Consider the following 15,099-nt stretch of genomic DNA (forward strand, 5'->3'; position numbering starts at 1 on the left):
AATTTCGACCACGCGTATAAGTCATAGATTATGAAGTGAAGTTACTCAAGGCCTCAAACCGCCGAACGACGCGCTAGAGTTCAAAACGACCGCTCGGGTCGTTACACTAATAGAAGGAAAGTAAAGAATGTGGCACTAAAGGGGGGAACAGAGAGGCGTGAGATAAGGAAGGGCAGATAAAAGGGATTTGGGGGGGGGGGGGGGGGGGGGATGACGCCTGGACGGAGACCCGTCGATCGCTACCAGAAAATGGGGGGAGAGAGGAGACGGGTAGTAAGAAAGAAAAGAGACGAAGACGAAAGAAGGAGAGAAAGAGGAACAAGAGGACTTACCTGTGTACGCCGGTCTCAACGGCGAGGCGCTTGGGGAGTTAGATTTAGGGCTTTGACCGTTAGAGTTAGAGAGATCCTTGACACATTTGCCAGAAATAAGATTACTGGTGTTCACTTGTTTTGTATTCCAACATTACTCTAGGAGCTTTGCTATTCTAATGTCGATATTTTGGATTATGCTCTACGTTTTAATAATGATCTCAAAAACTATTAATTATTGTTTTACTCCTTCCCGTCCAATTACCGTAATTTGACCGAGCACAGATATAAAAAGAAAAGACATATTTTTGAAACTTATAATTTTAAACATATTGCTACAAAAGCATGCCATTAAAGATACCACAACCCTTGAAAGTGAAATTATTTTCAAATATAAAAAAGTTTCAGTCTTCTAACGATCTAACAAGAAAATAATTCCACCTTTAGAACAGATGGGAGTAATTCATAAGGTCAAGGACATCGGAATTCGGAACATCTACTAAATGGGAGGGAGGACAGTGCAACACATACAGAGTACTCTCGGTAGCCAATCTGAATATAACGAAGAACAAGAGCAAATGATAAGCTACAAATTACTTGTATAACAGACTCATATTCACAGAACAGACAACATAGAGCTTTAAGTTTCACTACTGCTGGAGAAACCTACCAACTTAACAGTAACCAGAAAAAAAGAAACAAAATAAACTAATATACATGACGACCTTTTTGCCAATTCCCTCTAACAGGAGGAAAAACTAAAGGCCGGAGTCATGCACCACTAAGTTTACAGCGTACCAACTGGATCATACAATAAACCCAGTGTGTAGCACACATTACATGCCTAGGGACTAAGGATGCTCGCAAATACCCTTCCGTTGATATATATGAACGCAGCTAACTTCCAATGAGAAGTTAATCCGATCACTAGCTTCCACCAATAACAATGCCGTCCACTTAATCAAATTCATTCATCTGCGTCGTACATGGTGAGCTTTGCTATCATTCTGTATCCTATCAGCATACATTGGCAGTCGTATGATCTCATAGATCTCATTCAACAACACTTCTTCAGTGATGTTGTCAGTAATACTTCTAAATACCTGAATTTTGTTGTACATGAACCATAATTAGTCTAATAGGGGCTATCCATCTTAAATAAATGAGAAAATATGGAAGAGGTTCTATTAAAGCACAAGTCCACGTATCAACAAATCAACTGCATAACTTAGTATTTGCCATTAAAGCGATAATACATACTTTTCTGTAAGTGTTGTAATCATTTGGAGTTCCTTTATCAATTCTGGTCCTCATCCACACCCATTCCTGGTTACTGGTATCCCAAGAACACTCTACTATTTTACCAGAGTAGTCTGACGGGTCAGAACTATCTGTGATCATGAAAGAAACCAATTTTAGGATATGCACCAGAGGTAAATACCCAGAGAAGCAGGAAAACAAATTCACGGGATACAAATAAAGCACAAGCAACAAGGATCAACCATTTGAATGACCATCTTAAAGAGTAAGAGAAGAAACAAAATTGTTCAATTCTTGTCAAAATCTCGAGAGGTACACGTCATAGTCTGACAAAGATGATCTTGTTAATCAGAATTTTACCATTAAGACTAAGGAGACACCTAAATGTGGGTTATCTTGTTCATAGTCACGTGCAGAAGATATTCACGCCTATTATATTTCCAACCAAACCCCAAGTAAGGGAAACATTCCTGCATGATACGACAAGAGGTATTAACTAATATAACTGGGAATTTCTAACCTGGGAAAACAACTCTATTCCCTTCCATTAGTTTCTTCTTCCCTCGTTCATGTAGATAAAGCAATTCACGACCGTCAACCACCTGCCATATGATCAGAGATACTCACACTTAATTCCAATAGGAGAGTATGAAACATGACCCACTTCATAAAGGCCATTCCACTTAAATCGTGGAGACAAATGATATTTAACAGGTAAGTGGTAGGGATAAAACAAAAATAAGAAACCAAAGGACAAGGAGGAAACTGAAACAGCTCTATTCACTAGGAGAGCAGAGAACACAACCTCAAACAGAAAGTCAACTGAGTTCATTTCAGGGTATTTCCACTTCAAGAGACCTTCATGCGTGCGAGGAACATAAGGATCATCCCAACCCTAACACAGAAAGGAAACAGTAGCTGAGCGTACAACCTAAAACAATTACATTTGTATGATTTGTGCATCTCTGTCACTGTTAGCCGTAAATATGTCATTTGCAATTAACTGAATGAGGATATGCTATCATCTTTAATAACTTCTCTGCAGCATAACAGTAAACAAAGATAAAGGTTGAACCACTTTCAAATAGAGTTTCATCAAGATAGCAATCAAAACATACACGCCATATAACTTGGAAACATCTAAAGTGATGCAAAAAACTGACTCCTCAGGAGAAACTCAATACAACACTAGAACAAGAGGGCATTCAGTATAATCACTCTAAAAGATTTGTCACTCTTTAGAACCTGAAAAATGAGACCGTCTGCTTCATGTGAAAGCTTTGGAATAAATTCTTTGAGAAGTTTCGTGACAGTAGAGAGCAACCAAAAATCCTTCCTCCTCACCTGGTAGACTTTGAGAGATCAGCAGCCACTTTAGCTAGAAAAAATGATACTAGAAATCAACTATAATTAATCTGATGACACTATGTTACAAAGTTGACGAAACATACCCTGAAAGGCTCCAACTCGTATCTATAGTAAGGGTTTCTACTCTGGTATATATGTTGACGTTCATAATTCCTGGGCTCAATCACTTCTTTGTCAATCATTTTCCACCGTTCATAAAAGGGTCGCTGTAAAATACCAGAACAGAGACTGAGCAACCTCAATGGACAGATAATGTTTGTAGAAAAAAGCACACTCAAGCAAAACAGAATGAAGAAGTTAGCAATGCTTATCCAGTGTAGAATGAGAAGGATACGTGAAATACATAGGTTTCATGGCCTCCAAGACATTTATGTCTTTTACCATACAAAACCATAATCACACACCACAATACAGAGCTGATTAAGAGAACACGATGATCGAAGCATATGAAACATGCTGGTTATCTACTTCTACTGAAGTAAATCGGGCTTGGATAAACGAAATATGATGTGCCACATACACACTACTGATAAGCGTTGGGCTGTAGCAAAGCAATTCTGTCTTTCTTTCACTCGATCCTATTAGGGTGTAGGAGCTCTAGTTGCAGTAAGCCAGTAACACAAATAAACTTTTTGAATTACTCATACAGAGAAAACATAGAAGTATGATCAAGAACCCAATAGTCTGGAATTTGTGTATAGTTGATTTATTGATGACCCTCTTAGGTAACCACATGGTTGAGATGCATATCAGATTCAATTAAGAAATAAAAATACTTCGACTAATCAGGCCAGTAAATGCCTCAACTAGAGGTGACACGATAGCCACTGGAGCTCACATGATGAAAACTATGTAAACAAGTTCTTTTCCATTCCCTAGCAAATAGCATATTAGCATTCCTCCACTTTAAGGATTCAAATGCAACTATGTATCCCTGCAGCTCCATTTTTTGTAGAGGGTCCATTATCCACTGGGTTTGAAGATTTTTTTAATTAATGGCAACCAGTAACAATATGTCCAAACAGCAGATATATGTAACTCTTTGAATAATGTGTATTAAAAGAAAGTATGCTATGTCTTCATACAATGTTTTGACATCCTACACCTACAGCTGTTCAGAGCACTACAAGATCTGTAAGGTCTCATAGCTCTATAATATAGCTCTTTGCCATTAATAGAATATTATCTTTAAAATGTTTTGGCATAGTATGCTTTGCTAAGACAGTTACAGTTCGGAGGTAGAAGAAATTCATATGCAACACACATGCATCATTATACCAGAAAACAAACATCTTTTTCTTCGAAGATGCATGTCAAAAGATCCTTTTGGCACCAAATGATAAGGGGATAAATTAGGGACACCAGTTCAACTCACTGACTATCAGACAACAGATTAAAGAAGTAAACACATCATGTAGTAATAAAAAAAAGGGCAGCCAGGTGCACGAAGCATCCCGCGTTCACGCAAGGTCCGGGGGAGCACCACACCCCAATGGGTGTGATGTAGGCAGCATACCCTGATGCAAGCATCAGTGGCTGAAAAGAGGGATGCAACACGAGGAATTCCCATGGGTAAACACATCATGTAGTGATTTTCTAAAATTACAAAGCATAAATGACTTTAGAAGACTCAGATTAAAGAAAAAATAATCACATAAGGAAATCTTACTCTGCCACGAAACACTAACAGACTTCAAAAGACATGTTAAACACAACGCACATAATCTCAGACCAGTATACGTATAACATAAATTAAGGATGTGTTAGCTCCAGGTTTGTTTGAATACCTGTGAGAAATGACAATATCGAAACTGCTACAAGATACTCAAACAGGAAATATTAATGAACATGTGACATCATTATTCAAAATCTGTCAACTGCAACTTGTGCACATAAACAATCACAGAAAATTACGACTATAATCTGACCACTATAAGTGGTCATTTGGGTCAGAGAAATTATGCATGGATTGTAAGGTACGAATCTTAATACAGCGAACAATGATCATTGGATAACTTGTATTGTGTAAAGTATGTTGAATTCTGGATATAGTATATAATCTAAAACATGAGTTTGGTTCAAAATCAGATACAGATTAGTTTCCACTTTCCAGTAATATCCTTGGTCTGTATTACTTTTCTGATTAAAAATAATAAGCATAATATAATTAAGAGTAAAAACATCCATTATATTAAATTAAAAAAAGGGCAGCCCACAGCCCGATGCACAAAGCATCGCGCATTCACGCAGGGTCCGGGGAAGGGCAACACCCAAAAGGGTGTGATATAGACAACATAACCTAATGCAAGCATTAGTGGTTGCTTCCAGTAATATCCTTGGTCTGTATTACTTTTCTGATTAAAAATAATAAGCATAATATAATTAAGAGTAAAAACATCCATTATATTAAATAAAAAAAAGGGCAGCCCACAGCCCGATGCACAAAGCATCGCGCATTCACGCAGGGTCCGAGGAAGGGCAACACCCAAAAGGGTGTGATATAGACAACATAACCTAATGCAAGTATTAGTGGTTGCTTCCACGGCTCGAACCCGTGACCTATAGTTCACACAGGTACTTTACCGTTGCCTCAAGGTTCCCCTTCCAAAAACACCCATTATAATTTCTTAATAATAAATGAGAAGAACGACAACAACCCAGTAAAATCCCACTAGTGGGGTATAGGGAGGTAGAATGTACGCAGACCTTACCCCTACCCCGAAAGAGTAGAGAGATTGTTTCTGAAAGACCCTCGGCTCAAGAAAACGAAAAGAGACAATAGATCCGTAACAACAGAAACCAGAAAAATAATATCAGCATCGTAGGAGACAGCAAATAGATGGAAAAGCAATAACACAAAACTATGAAAAACGAAAAAATAGTGTAAACACAACATAAGCCACTAGCAGTTCTAGGGAAAACACTATCAGACTAGAAAAACGCTCGACTACACCCTAACCTTCAACCCTAGTGCTCGACCTCCAAACCTTCCTATCAAGAGTCATGTCCTCGAAAATCTAAAGTCATGCCATGTCCTGCCTGATCACCTCGCCCCAATACTTCTTAGGTCGTCGTCTACCTCTTCTCATACCTGCGAAAGCCAACCGCTCACACGTTCTAACCGGGGCATCTAGGCTTCTCCTCCGCACGTGCCCAAACCATCTAAGTCTCGCTTCCTGCATCATGTCGTCCATGGAAGTCACGCTCACCTTCTCCCAAATATCTTCATTCCAAATCTTATCCAGCCTAGTGTGCCGCACACCCATCTCAACATTCTCATTTCTGGATATGTGAATTCTTGACTGGTCCACACACAACCCCATACAACATGGCCGGTCTAACCACGGCTCTAGAAAAACGCTCAACTACCCCCCTAATCTTTAACCCTAGTGCTCAATCTCCACACCTTCCTATCAAGAGTCATGTCCTCAAAAATCTAAAGTCGCACCATGTCTTGCCTGATCACCTCGCCCCAATACTTCTTGGCCACCCTCTACCTTTTCTCACACCTGCCAAAGCCAACCACTCACACCTCCTAACTGGGGCATCTTGGCTTCTCCTCCACGTGCCCGAACCATCGCTTCCCGCATCTTGTCGTCCATGGAAGCCACGCCCACTTTGTCTCGAATATCTTCATTCCTAATCTTATCCAACCTAGTGTGCCCGTACATCCATCTCACCATCCTCATTTCTGCTACTTTCATCTTCTGGATATGTGAGTTCTTTACTGGCCTACACTCAGCCCCATACATCATGACCGATCTAACCACCGCTCTAGAAAAACGCTCGACTACCCCCTAACCTTCAACCCTAATGCTCGACCTTCACACATTCCTATCAAGAGTCATATCCTTGACAATCTGAAGTCGCGTCATGTCCAACCTGATCACCTCGCCCTAATACTTCTTAGGTCGCCCTCTACCTCTTCTCATACATGCCAAAGCCAACCGCTCACACCTCCTAACCAGGGTATCTAGGCTTCTCCTCCGCACGTGCCCGAACCATCTAAGCCTTGCTTCCCACATCTTGTCGTCCATGGGAGCCACGCCCACCTTCCCCGGAATATCTTCATTGCTAATCTTATCCAGCCTAGTGTGCTCGCACATCCATCTCAACATCCTCATTTCTGCTACTTTCATCTTCTGGGTGTGAATTCTTGACTGGTCAACACTCAGCCACATACAACATGGCCGGTCTAACCACCGCTCTATAGAACTTACCAAAGTTTCGTGGCACATTCTTGTCACATAACTGCAGATGCTAACTTCCATTTCATCCACCCCACCCCAATACGGTGTGTGACATCCTCGTTGATCTCCCAATCCACCTGGATAATTGACCCTGGGTACTTGAAACTTCCTCTCTTGGGGATGACGTGAGTCAAGCCTCACTTCCATGTCCGCTTCCCCCATCACGTCGCTGAACTTGCACTCCAGATTACTCAACTTGAAACCTTTAGACTCCAGGGCTTGTCTCCAACCTCCACTCTCATTAACGCCGCCTCGCGTCTTATCAATATATCATCAGCGAACAACATACACCATGGCACCTCCCCTTGAATATGGTGTGTTAGTGCATCGATCGCCAGGGAAAATAAGAACAGGCTGAGCGCAGATCCTTGGTATAACCTCATAACAACCAGAAAATGCTCTGAGCCAAGCTTCACTTCCATGTCCGCTTCCCCCGTCACGTCGCTGAACTTGCACTCCAGATTACTCAACTTGAAACCTTTCGACTCCAGGGCTTGTCTCCAACCTCCACTCTCATTAACGCCGCCTCGCGTCTTATCAATATATCATCAGCGAACAACATACACCATGGCACCTCCCCTTGAATATGGTGTGTTAGTGCATCGATCGCCAGGGAAAATAAGAACATGCTGAGCGCAGATCCTTGGTATAACCTCATAACAAACAGAAAATGCTCTGAGTCACCTCCCACCTCCCACAGTCTTAACCCGAGTCTTAGTTCCATCATACATATCCTTTATCACCCAAATGTAAGCTACCGACACACCTTTCACCTGCAGACATCTCCAAAGAACCTCCATAGGGACCTTCTCATACGCTTTCTCTAGGTCAATAAACACCGTGTGCAAATCCCTTTTCCTATCCATGTACTGTTCCACCAACCTCCTGATAAGGTGGATAGCTTCCGTAGTAGAACGACCCGGCATGAACCCGAGCTGGTTGTCCGATATAGACACCGCCCCCCTTACCCTCCATTCCACCACCCTCTCCCAAACTTTCATGGCATGACTTAATAACTTGATACCCCTATAGTTGTTACAATTCTAGATATCACCTTTATTCTTATACAGCGGAATCATCGTACTCCACCTCCACTCATCTGGCATCCTCTTCGTCCTGAAAAGAACATTAAACAGCCCAGTCAGCCACTCCAAGCCTGCTCTATCCACGTACCTCCAAAATTCTACCGGAACTTCGAAATAAATGAGAGATAAGAATAAATAGATAATGCAACAATCAAAAGAATAAATAGATAATGCATTCATCTCCTACTGCATTAATAAGTACATCACCCTTTTCATTCTAATATTCAATAGTTAGTCCTTTCAGAGGAATTAGGGGTTCTCTAACACTAGAGGTCCTCTATATTTCCTACCAGCAAACAAACTAAAAAGACATCGTACCTAATAATTTGTTCTAAACACTTCCCAATAATTCTAAAATCATTACTAGAAAGAGCAGAGGTAATGAGTAGGAGATGGTTAAATAAACAAATAACAGTGTAAAGGTACTTTATCATATCTATAGATATTGCTAATATTATTCCTCATTGGCTTTTTTAAAAATTTACCACATCTTTTTTGGCTAATACATTTACCACATCACTAATGCGGTTAATATATACACAAAATCAGGAAACAGACAACCAAACACATGGCAATCAACGCAGAATTTAATAGCGGGATAATTCCCAGTAATACAGAGAACCAAAAAGACCCCTAAGCGTATAGCCAAATTTAATTTTTTTTATTAAGGAAATGAAAATGAATTCCTGTATTAGAATCCAACCTCAATGACAGACACATGGTTAAGGGCCATCAGATCATAAATGAGGTATCTCCTTTCCTGCTTCTGTGTGTCAGGCAAAGTATCAATTACCATCTCCCCATCAAGTAAAGTGAAGTGGTGCATCTTTTCGGCCAAACCCTGGGAGAAAAAACGAGAACTTCACATAAAACACAGCTAGTTTCCAACAGTGAGACATAAAAAGGAGACAAAAAGAAAAGATCAGAACATCCTGATAGCTGACTGGATATGAGCGTACTTCATTAGTGTGTCTGCATGGAAATCTCATCTGTACCCTTCGGAAGTTGAAAAGTCTATCAATTAAGAAACAACCATCCATCGTGATCAGCATCATATACCGTGTTCCATCAGCCTTCCATGTGGCATAGTAGTAACGCTGCCTCAACAGTTGCAAGTTGTCCCTGCACAAAATGACAAAGATTACCTTGAGATGAACAATTCTCAAAAAAGAATTACCTTACGATGAACTCTAGTTTATGGGTTTTCTCAGTCTTTGCTTTGTATTGGATGCTACCAAAGTTTGGAAGGCAGTTAGCCAATTTAATAAATAAACAATTGTTTTCTCAGAGACTATGTTAATATCCATATCCGAGTCCATATGAGGTTCAAATATGAAAATACAATAAGGTTACTATCCATGAGTAAAATATGTAAAAGGGATCTAAAGAAAATACATTAACTAACTCAAAACACATTGATTGACAAGCTATCATGCAGAACAAAGAAAAACACTAGCCAAATAAACAAGCAAAACAAGCTTATTCATGCCTTGCAAGCATAATATAACCAGAGATACTCATTCCTCCATGCATGACCTTCAAAGTCTGAAACCGTGTTAGCTGCACAGACAAAATAGGCACACTGCCGAACCATGCAAGTTGACCAGAGGCATCAGGAACTAGTCGGTTCAATGTTGGCCACCGTGTAAAGAACGCAAAATGAAAAGATAGAAAAACAGTGGGATCGGGAGGTTTTAAAACCTTCGATGAAGATCAAACTTCGAAGAGTTCTAAAAATAATAGACTCATATACTTCTTCCCGCAATGGAGACAGCCCCTTCGAGGAGCAACAGATCCACCCAACCAAGGTAATTTATACAAAATAAAAAGGTCTGCCTTTGCTGCTTATTGACAGGTCAAATAATCAATGTCTTTCAGTCTGAATATTCGGAAGTCATCGCAAGAACTTGAACATTTATGATCTCCCCAAAACCCTCTCTATGTGATAGTGTAGTTATTATATTTTCAGAACTAACAAAAACACAACTATAACATGTGGTTTAAGAAAATATAAGCTAGCATCAGGAGACTTCCAAGAAAAGGTTAGATGCAACATTTGCGGAAACAGAGCTAAACATACTTCGGAGAAAAGTGCATGACTTCTGCAGCACCAAATGATGGCCAAGGGACACTTTCATGGTTGGGAGACAAAAAAGCTAATGAAGATTGGGCAAAGATTCCTAATGACAGATTAAAAGAAGCAGAATAAATGGCAGGAGTAAGAAATCAAGAGGTAGAGAATGAAATGCTTGAGCAATTCTCAGGAGGTGGAGAAAAGTGAACACAATAATGAGGGGTTTGATACACAATTTAGTGTTAAAACTTAATTACTAACACAGTTTAAACAAGTCTATATTTTCTTTTCCAAAGATCAAAGCTATTGCCAAATCATCAAATCAACATGTTTCCAGCTTTCAATTAATCCATCTCAGTGGCAACGAGGATAACTCATTCTGCAGCTATATAACTTAGATTTCAGGCTTCGATGTCTTCAAACTTATATTTAACTGCGATAACATGTCAATGACATGAGGAGATGCTTCCATTTTTCTCTCTCTCGGTAAGTGTGTTGACAATATTTCTCTCTTTCTTTCTGTTCAGACTAGTTTCTCCGGCGATATCTTCTATCAATTCTGATTGTCCTATAGCAGTTTTCTCTGTTTATCTCTCCTTGCTTCTTAGTTTACTTTCTAGTTTTCCTTTGCTGACATTATCCGCATGTTAAAGACAACCAACCATGTTACATGACATAGCAAGGGTTCTACTGTCATTTCCACATATCCAGGAAAAGTAGATAGCATCATGTATCAACAATGGAATTTTATGTTGAATCTTTTCTCTTATTTCAAAATTAAATTGTACACAGTTTCCAATCTGATTTAGGCAGGACCAAGGGTGATAACTTCTTTGTTACTTCCAATTTGTGGGTGAACAGACGCTTCTTGTATGTATGGCTAAGCGCAAAATGCTAGACCTAAGGTTCCACCTGACTGTGTACAGCAAAAAGAATATGATGAAGTACAGTTCCCCGAACAGAGATAAAATCAACCTGCTAAGAGAGACTGGATGAGAGCCAGGAAATTGTGGGCCTCTACCCTGAAAGACATACACCAAAAGGATTTTTGAGTTAGAATAGAGCAGACACGTCCATATTTTGCAGGAAGTAGTCTACATAATCCACAACTGAAGTCCACAGCAAGACCAAAAAATAAAAGTAACATGCATAAACAACAGAACAGATCATCATTTATAAATTCTCCGTGCAACAATTTTACATAGACATCAAGCGAGCTGTTGCAACATTCCTACCCCTGGGGTCATTTTCAGTGCTTGATAACAGAACTGCCGCATATAATTTTGCTGATCTTGTGGGATTGCATCTCCCAAAATGTCGTCATTTGACATTACCACTTGCGCTTCACGATTATCCTGAAAAGGAAGAAAATGAGTTATAAGGAAATTCTAAAAGCTCTGTCGAATAAATAAACCTAATTGCAAGGCAAAAGTGTAGAAACCAAAACCATAACATGTTGGTATAAAGATGTAATCACAAGCAGCTACAGCCTTGATATCAATGTTATCATGCTTAAATTTATACTCCTAGTTTGACCTGCACCGTTTGAATAGATTATTACATTGAGTTTACTAGGATAGCTTTCTAGACAATTGTTCGAATTGTCGAACAGTTAGTTGGTAAGATGTCAAATCCAGTTTGAAGTACCAAATGATTTTCTTAGTTTGATTTATGGGGCAGAGAAAGACTTTTCATTTAACAAAAAAAAGACTTTTCATTTAACGAAGGAGGTCGTGTTTTCAGGGACAGACCACAGGAAAAGCAAAATCAGGTTTACTGTAATGGAGGGAGTAGAAGATTAGGTCAGATCAAGCAAGCAGGTCATTCTTCTTAAAGCATAAGCATGATACCCTCTTAAACCAAAAACCCCTCCTCTCACTTCAATACACTCCTCGCAACCCCCATTATATCCATCCGGGTTGCTTCCTGTCTCTCTTCTACAACCCCCCCCCTCCCTCCTCTTCCCTCTCTTTGCTCAACACACCACCTGTTCACTACACCACCAGGCCCACCTCTCTCGCTCAACTCTCTGGCTCTCAGTCAAGTTTGTTTATTGGGAATCTAAACTTTCAAAAAGTAAAAGGTGAATCAAGTTGAACATCAGAAAAAAATAGTCGAACATCTGCCATTCTCACCCTTCTGTGAACTGCGAAGATGCTATCCGACAAATTAACTATTCCGTAACCATTTAAGCACCAATTGCCAAAAGCTTGAAAAAAGGGGGAGGAGTCGTCATAACATAAAAAACACCAAAATGCATTATCCAGCAAAATACTAGAGAAAAAGGACTAGAAGGTCAGCAAATATGACACCATTAGGATGTGTATTTTTTTCTAGTTTCCCTTCCCAAACACTCTTTACCAAGCCGGAAAATATTATGCTTCTTCTAAGTTCTAAGCAAAGTAAGATCTCTTCCAGCACCGTTTAGTGCCCTTGTCAAGCCTTTAAGAAAAACTAGATTTCTTCTTGAGCAGATCTTTCTTTAATTAGTAAAGGGCAAAGGCGATGAATAAGTAACAACATGGAGGCGCGAAAGCTGCAAATGCAAATAAGAAATATAGCAAAGTACACAGTTCTGAGGGATTATATGAGAAATTCTTTATCTGTCAAGAAACAATAATGCCCCCTTTTTTCCTGGTAGGAAACCTTAGGCAATCCAGGTTAGAAATAAAAAAGAAATGGAAACTATTCTGCAGCATTAAATTTTGGCTACTTATTTCACACTTATTTAAATGGAATAGAAAAAGGAGAACAAGAGATCATTTTTCTATCATTCCATAATTAGAACGAAACTGGGTCTAATAGAGCAAATTATATAGAGGATTCATATCCTGACCTGAAAGGCTGAAACTATTTTGGATGAAGCATAGTTAATGAAGATCCCAAGGAAAAGAAGTCATCACTCTAAGAATACCATATCGACAGGTTCAATTTCATCTAACCAAACAGGGAAGACATCTCATGGCTGACAGAAGGAGACTCCAATCAACTAATCTGACAAGCATGAGGCTTAATGGACAGACCATGCCATTAAAAAGCTGCTGCAGTCATTGCATCCCAAGTATTGCAAGGTCGTTACTAAGAGTTACTTGTTGACAAGTTCCATTAGCAAAAAACTTGGGAATGTCATAAATTGGTGATTTTCAAAATCAAGCTTAATATTGCACTCAAAATCAAGTTTCACTACTTCTTCACCAAAAAAGTATCAGAAAGGGATGGGTTTCTCATTCTAATGTTGAGAGCCACTAGCATGGTAGCACGGCAGTGTTCACATTCAATCATATTCAACACTGCCCTGGTGAAAATCGAAGGCTTAAACTTTCAGCAGAGAAGGAATTAACCAAACATTTCACCCATGAATAAAGTGTCAATATATCAAAGGGAAAGTTCTCTTGCAGAAACACATACAGGCAAAGGAACCGCAGGACCTCCATCGTCGTCATCATCCGGCATAGCATCGCCATTCAAATCAAGCTCAGAAGATCTTTTCCACTCAGGTGTTGGAGGGCAGACAACCATTTCAGGTTTTTTCTCATGATAAAAGGCATATAAGGCATCAATATAGTCCGGCTTATAGATCCCAGGAGGTCGAGCATCAGAAAAAATTTTAATTGCCTGCATAAAAGTACTCTGATCATTCAGAGATAAGTAGTTAAATTTGTAGCAAGAAGGAAGTAACATAGCAAAATTGCTAACCTGGCTAACAGATATTGGCAGCGTGCGCATCAGATAATGAATGATCATAAACCCAGTGCGATTATGCCCATGTGTGCAATGGACAAGAATATACTTCTTCGCATGTTTCTGACGTGCAAGAAATTGTGAAACCTGATAGTAAGCCATTATTAGTATCCAATTCCTTTCAATAGCATACAGTATTCACTGAGGATGTGAAAAAGTTACCGTTTCTTCGCCTAAACAGAATAAAACTCAGAGCATGCTTCTCATCAATGCTAAGGTTCCTAATGCTTAGAAAACCTAACTAGAAGTTAACGGAACACCTTTCTATGCTCTAAGAAAATATAGAACTCCTTTTATCTGAGAAAAATTCTCGATATCCTGCAATTTGACATTTTATCGGAAAAGAAAAACAGAACTCCTTTACAAGGATGTTCAAGTTCATAATGCTTTGACCATTCTCTCTTCCGTGTTTTCCTTTACTTTTTTGGAGGGGAACCACACCGCCCGGGGGGGGGGGGGGGGAATCTTTCGCATCTTCAGACAACCCAGCAATGTTATTTTTCCTATTAATAATAGAGCATTGCCCTAGTGCACTAAGCTTCCACTAAGTACAAGGTCCAGGGAAGGGCCAGCGCCAGACCATAACTACTGTAACGCAGCATTACCTTGTATTTCTACAAGAGCTATTTCCATGGATTGTACGTGACCTCCTATTCACACGACGACAACTCCTACCATTACGTTAAGGCTCCCCTTCAAAGAGTGGAGTACATTCATAATATAATATAAACATTTACATCACATCTACACCTACCTTTCTCAATATTTTTTTTTCTATTCCCAACAGATTTTTTTGATAACCTAGAAATCCACGAGGGCCATCGGTGCACAGTTCGAACTCGGTGGATAATGGCCTTCCCCTCTACCCTTCTCTACTGAAATACACGGCTTTTGTCTGCGCCAGGGATCGAACCCATGATGTGTGCCTAACTCATAGATCACGCGTTGCACCCTTATCACTAGAACAAAGCCCTGGGGGCATATACCTAAAAGATTACAAACTAACTAGC

The 15,099-nt window shown here is 39.8% G+C and overlaps 1 protein-coding gene across 5 annotated transcripts in view; it reads right to left on the minus strand.

The window, feature by feature from the left end:
• Positions 1-870: 870 nt before the first annotated feature.
• The window catches only part of LOC104100989 (uncharacterized), a 39,224-nt gene continuing 24,995 nt past the window's right edge, over positions 871-15,099 (minus strand). For 4 of the 5 annotated variants that reach the window (XM_070181799.1, XM_009608387.4, XM_009608386.4 and 1 more), the window contains 12 exons: positions 14,045-14,176; positions 13,757-13,963; positions 11,584-11,703; positions 11,324-11,370; positions 9,234-9,396; positions 8,978-9,115; positions 3,023-3,145; positions 2,817-2,915; positions 2,377-2,466; positions 2,092-2,173; positions 1,572-1,702; positions 871-1,414 (listed from right to left, as the gene is read on the minus strand). In XM_070181799.1, the coding sequence (XP_070037900.1) occupies positions 1,283-1,414; positions 1,572-1,702; positions 2,092-2,173; positions 2,377-2,466; positions 2,817-2,915; positions 3,023-3,145; positions 8,978-9,115; positions 9,234-9,396; positions 11,324-11,370; positions 11,584-11,703; positions 13,757-13,963; positions 14,045-14,176 (1,464 nt within the window). In that variant the 3' untranslated portion in view covers positions 871-1,282. Of the gene's footprint in view, positions 1,415-1,571; positions 1,703-2,091; positions 2,174-2,376; positions 2,467-2,816; positions 2,916-3,022; positions 3,146-8,243; positions 8,306-8,977; positions 9,116-9,233; positions 9,397-11,323; positions 11,371-11,583; positions 11,704-13,756; positions 13,964-14,044; positions 14,177-15,099 lie in introns of those variants that run through there. The other variant, XM_033657344.2, reaches the window with a different exon arrangement.

This window comes from Nicotiana tomentosiformis, chromosome 7 (genome assembly GCF_000390325.3).
Source record: "Nicotiana tomentosiformis chromosome 7, ASM39032v3, whole genome shotgun sequence".
Lineage (NCBI taxonomy): Eukaryota > Viridiplantae > Streptophyta > Magnoliopsida > Solanales > Solanaceae > Nicotiana > Nicotiana tomentosiformis.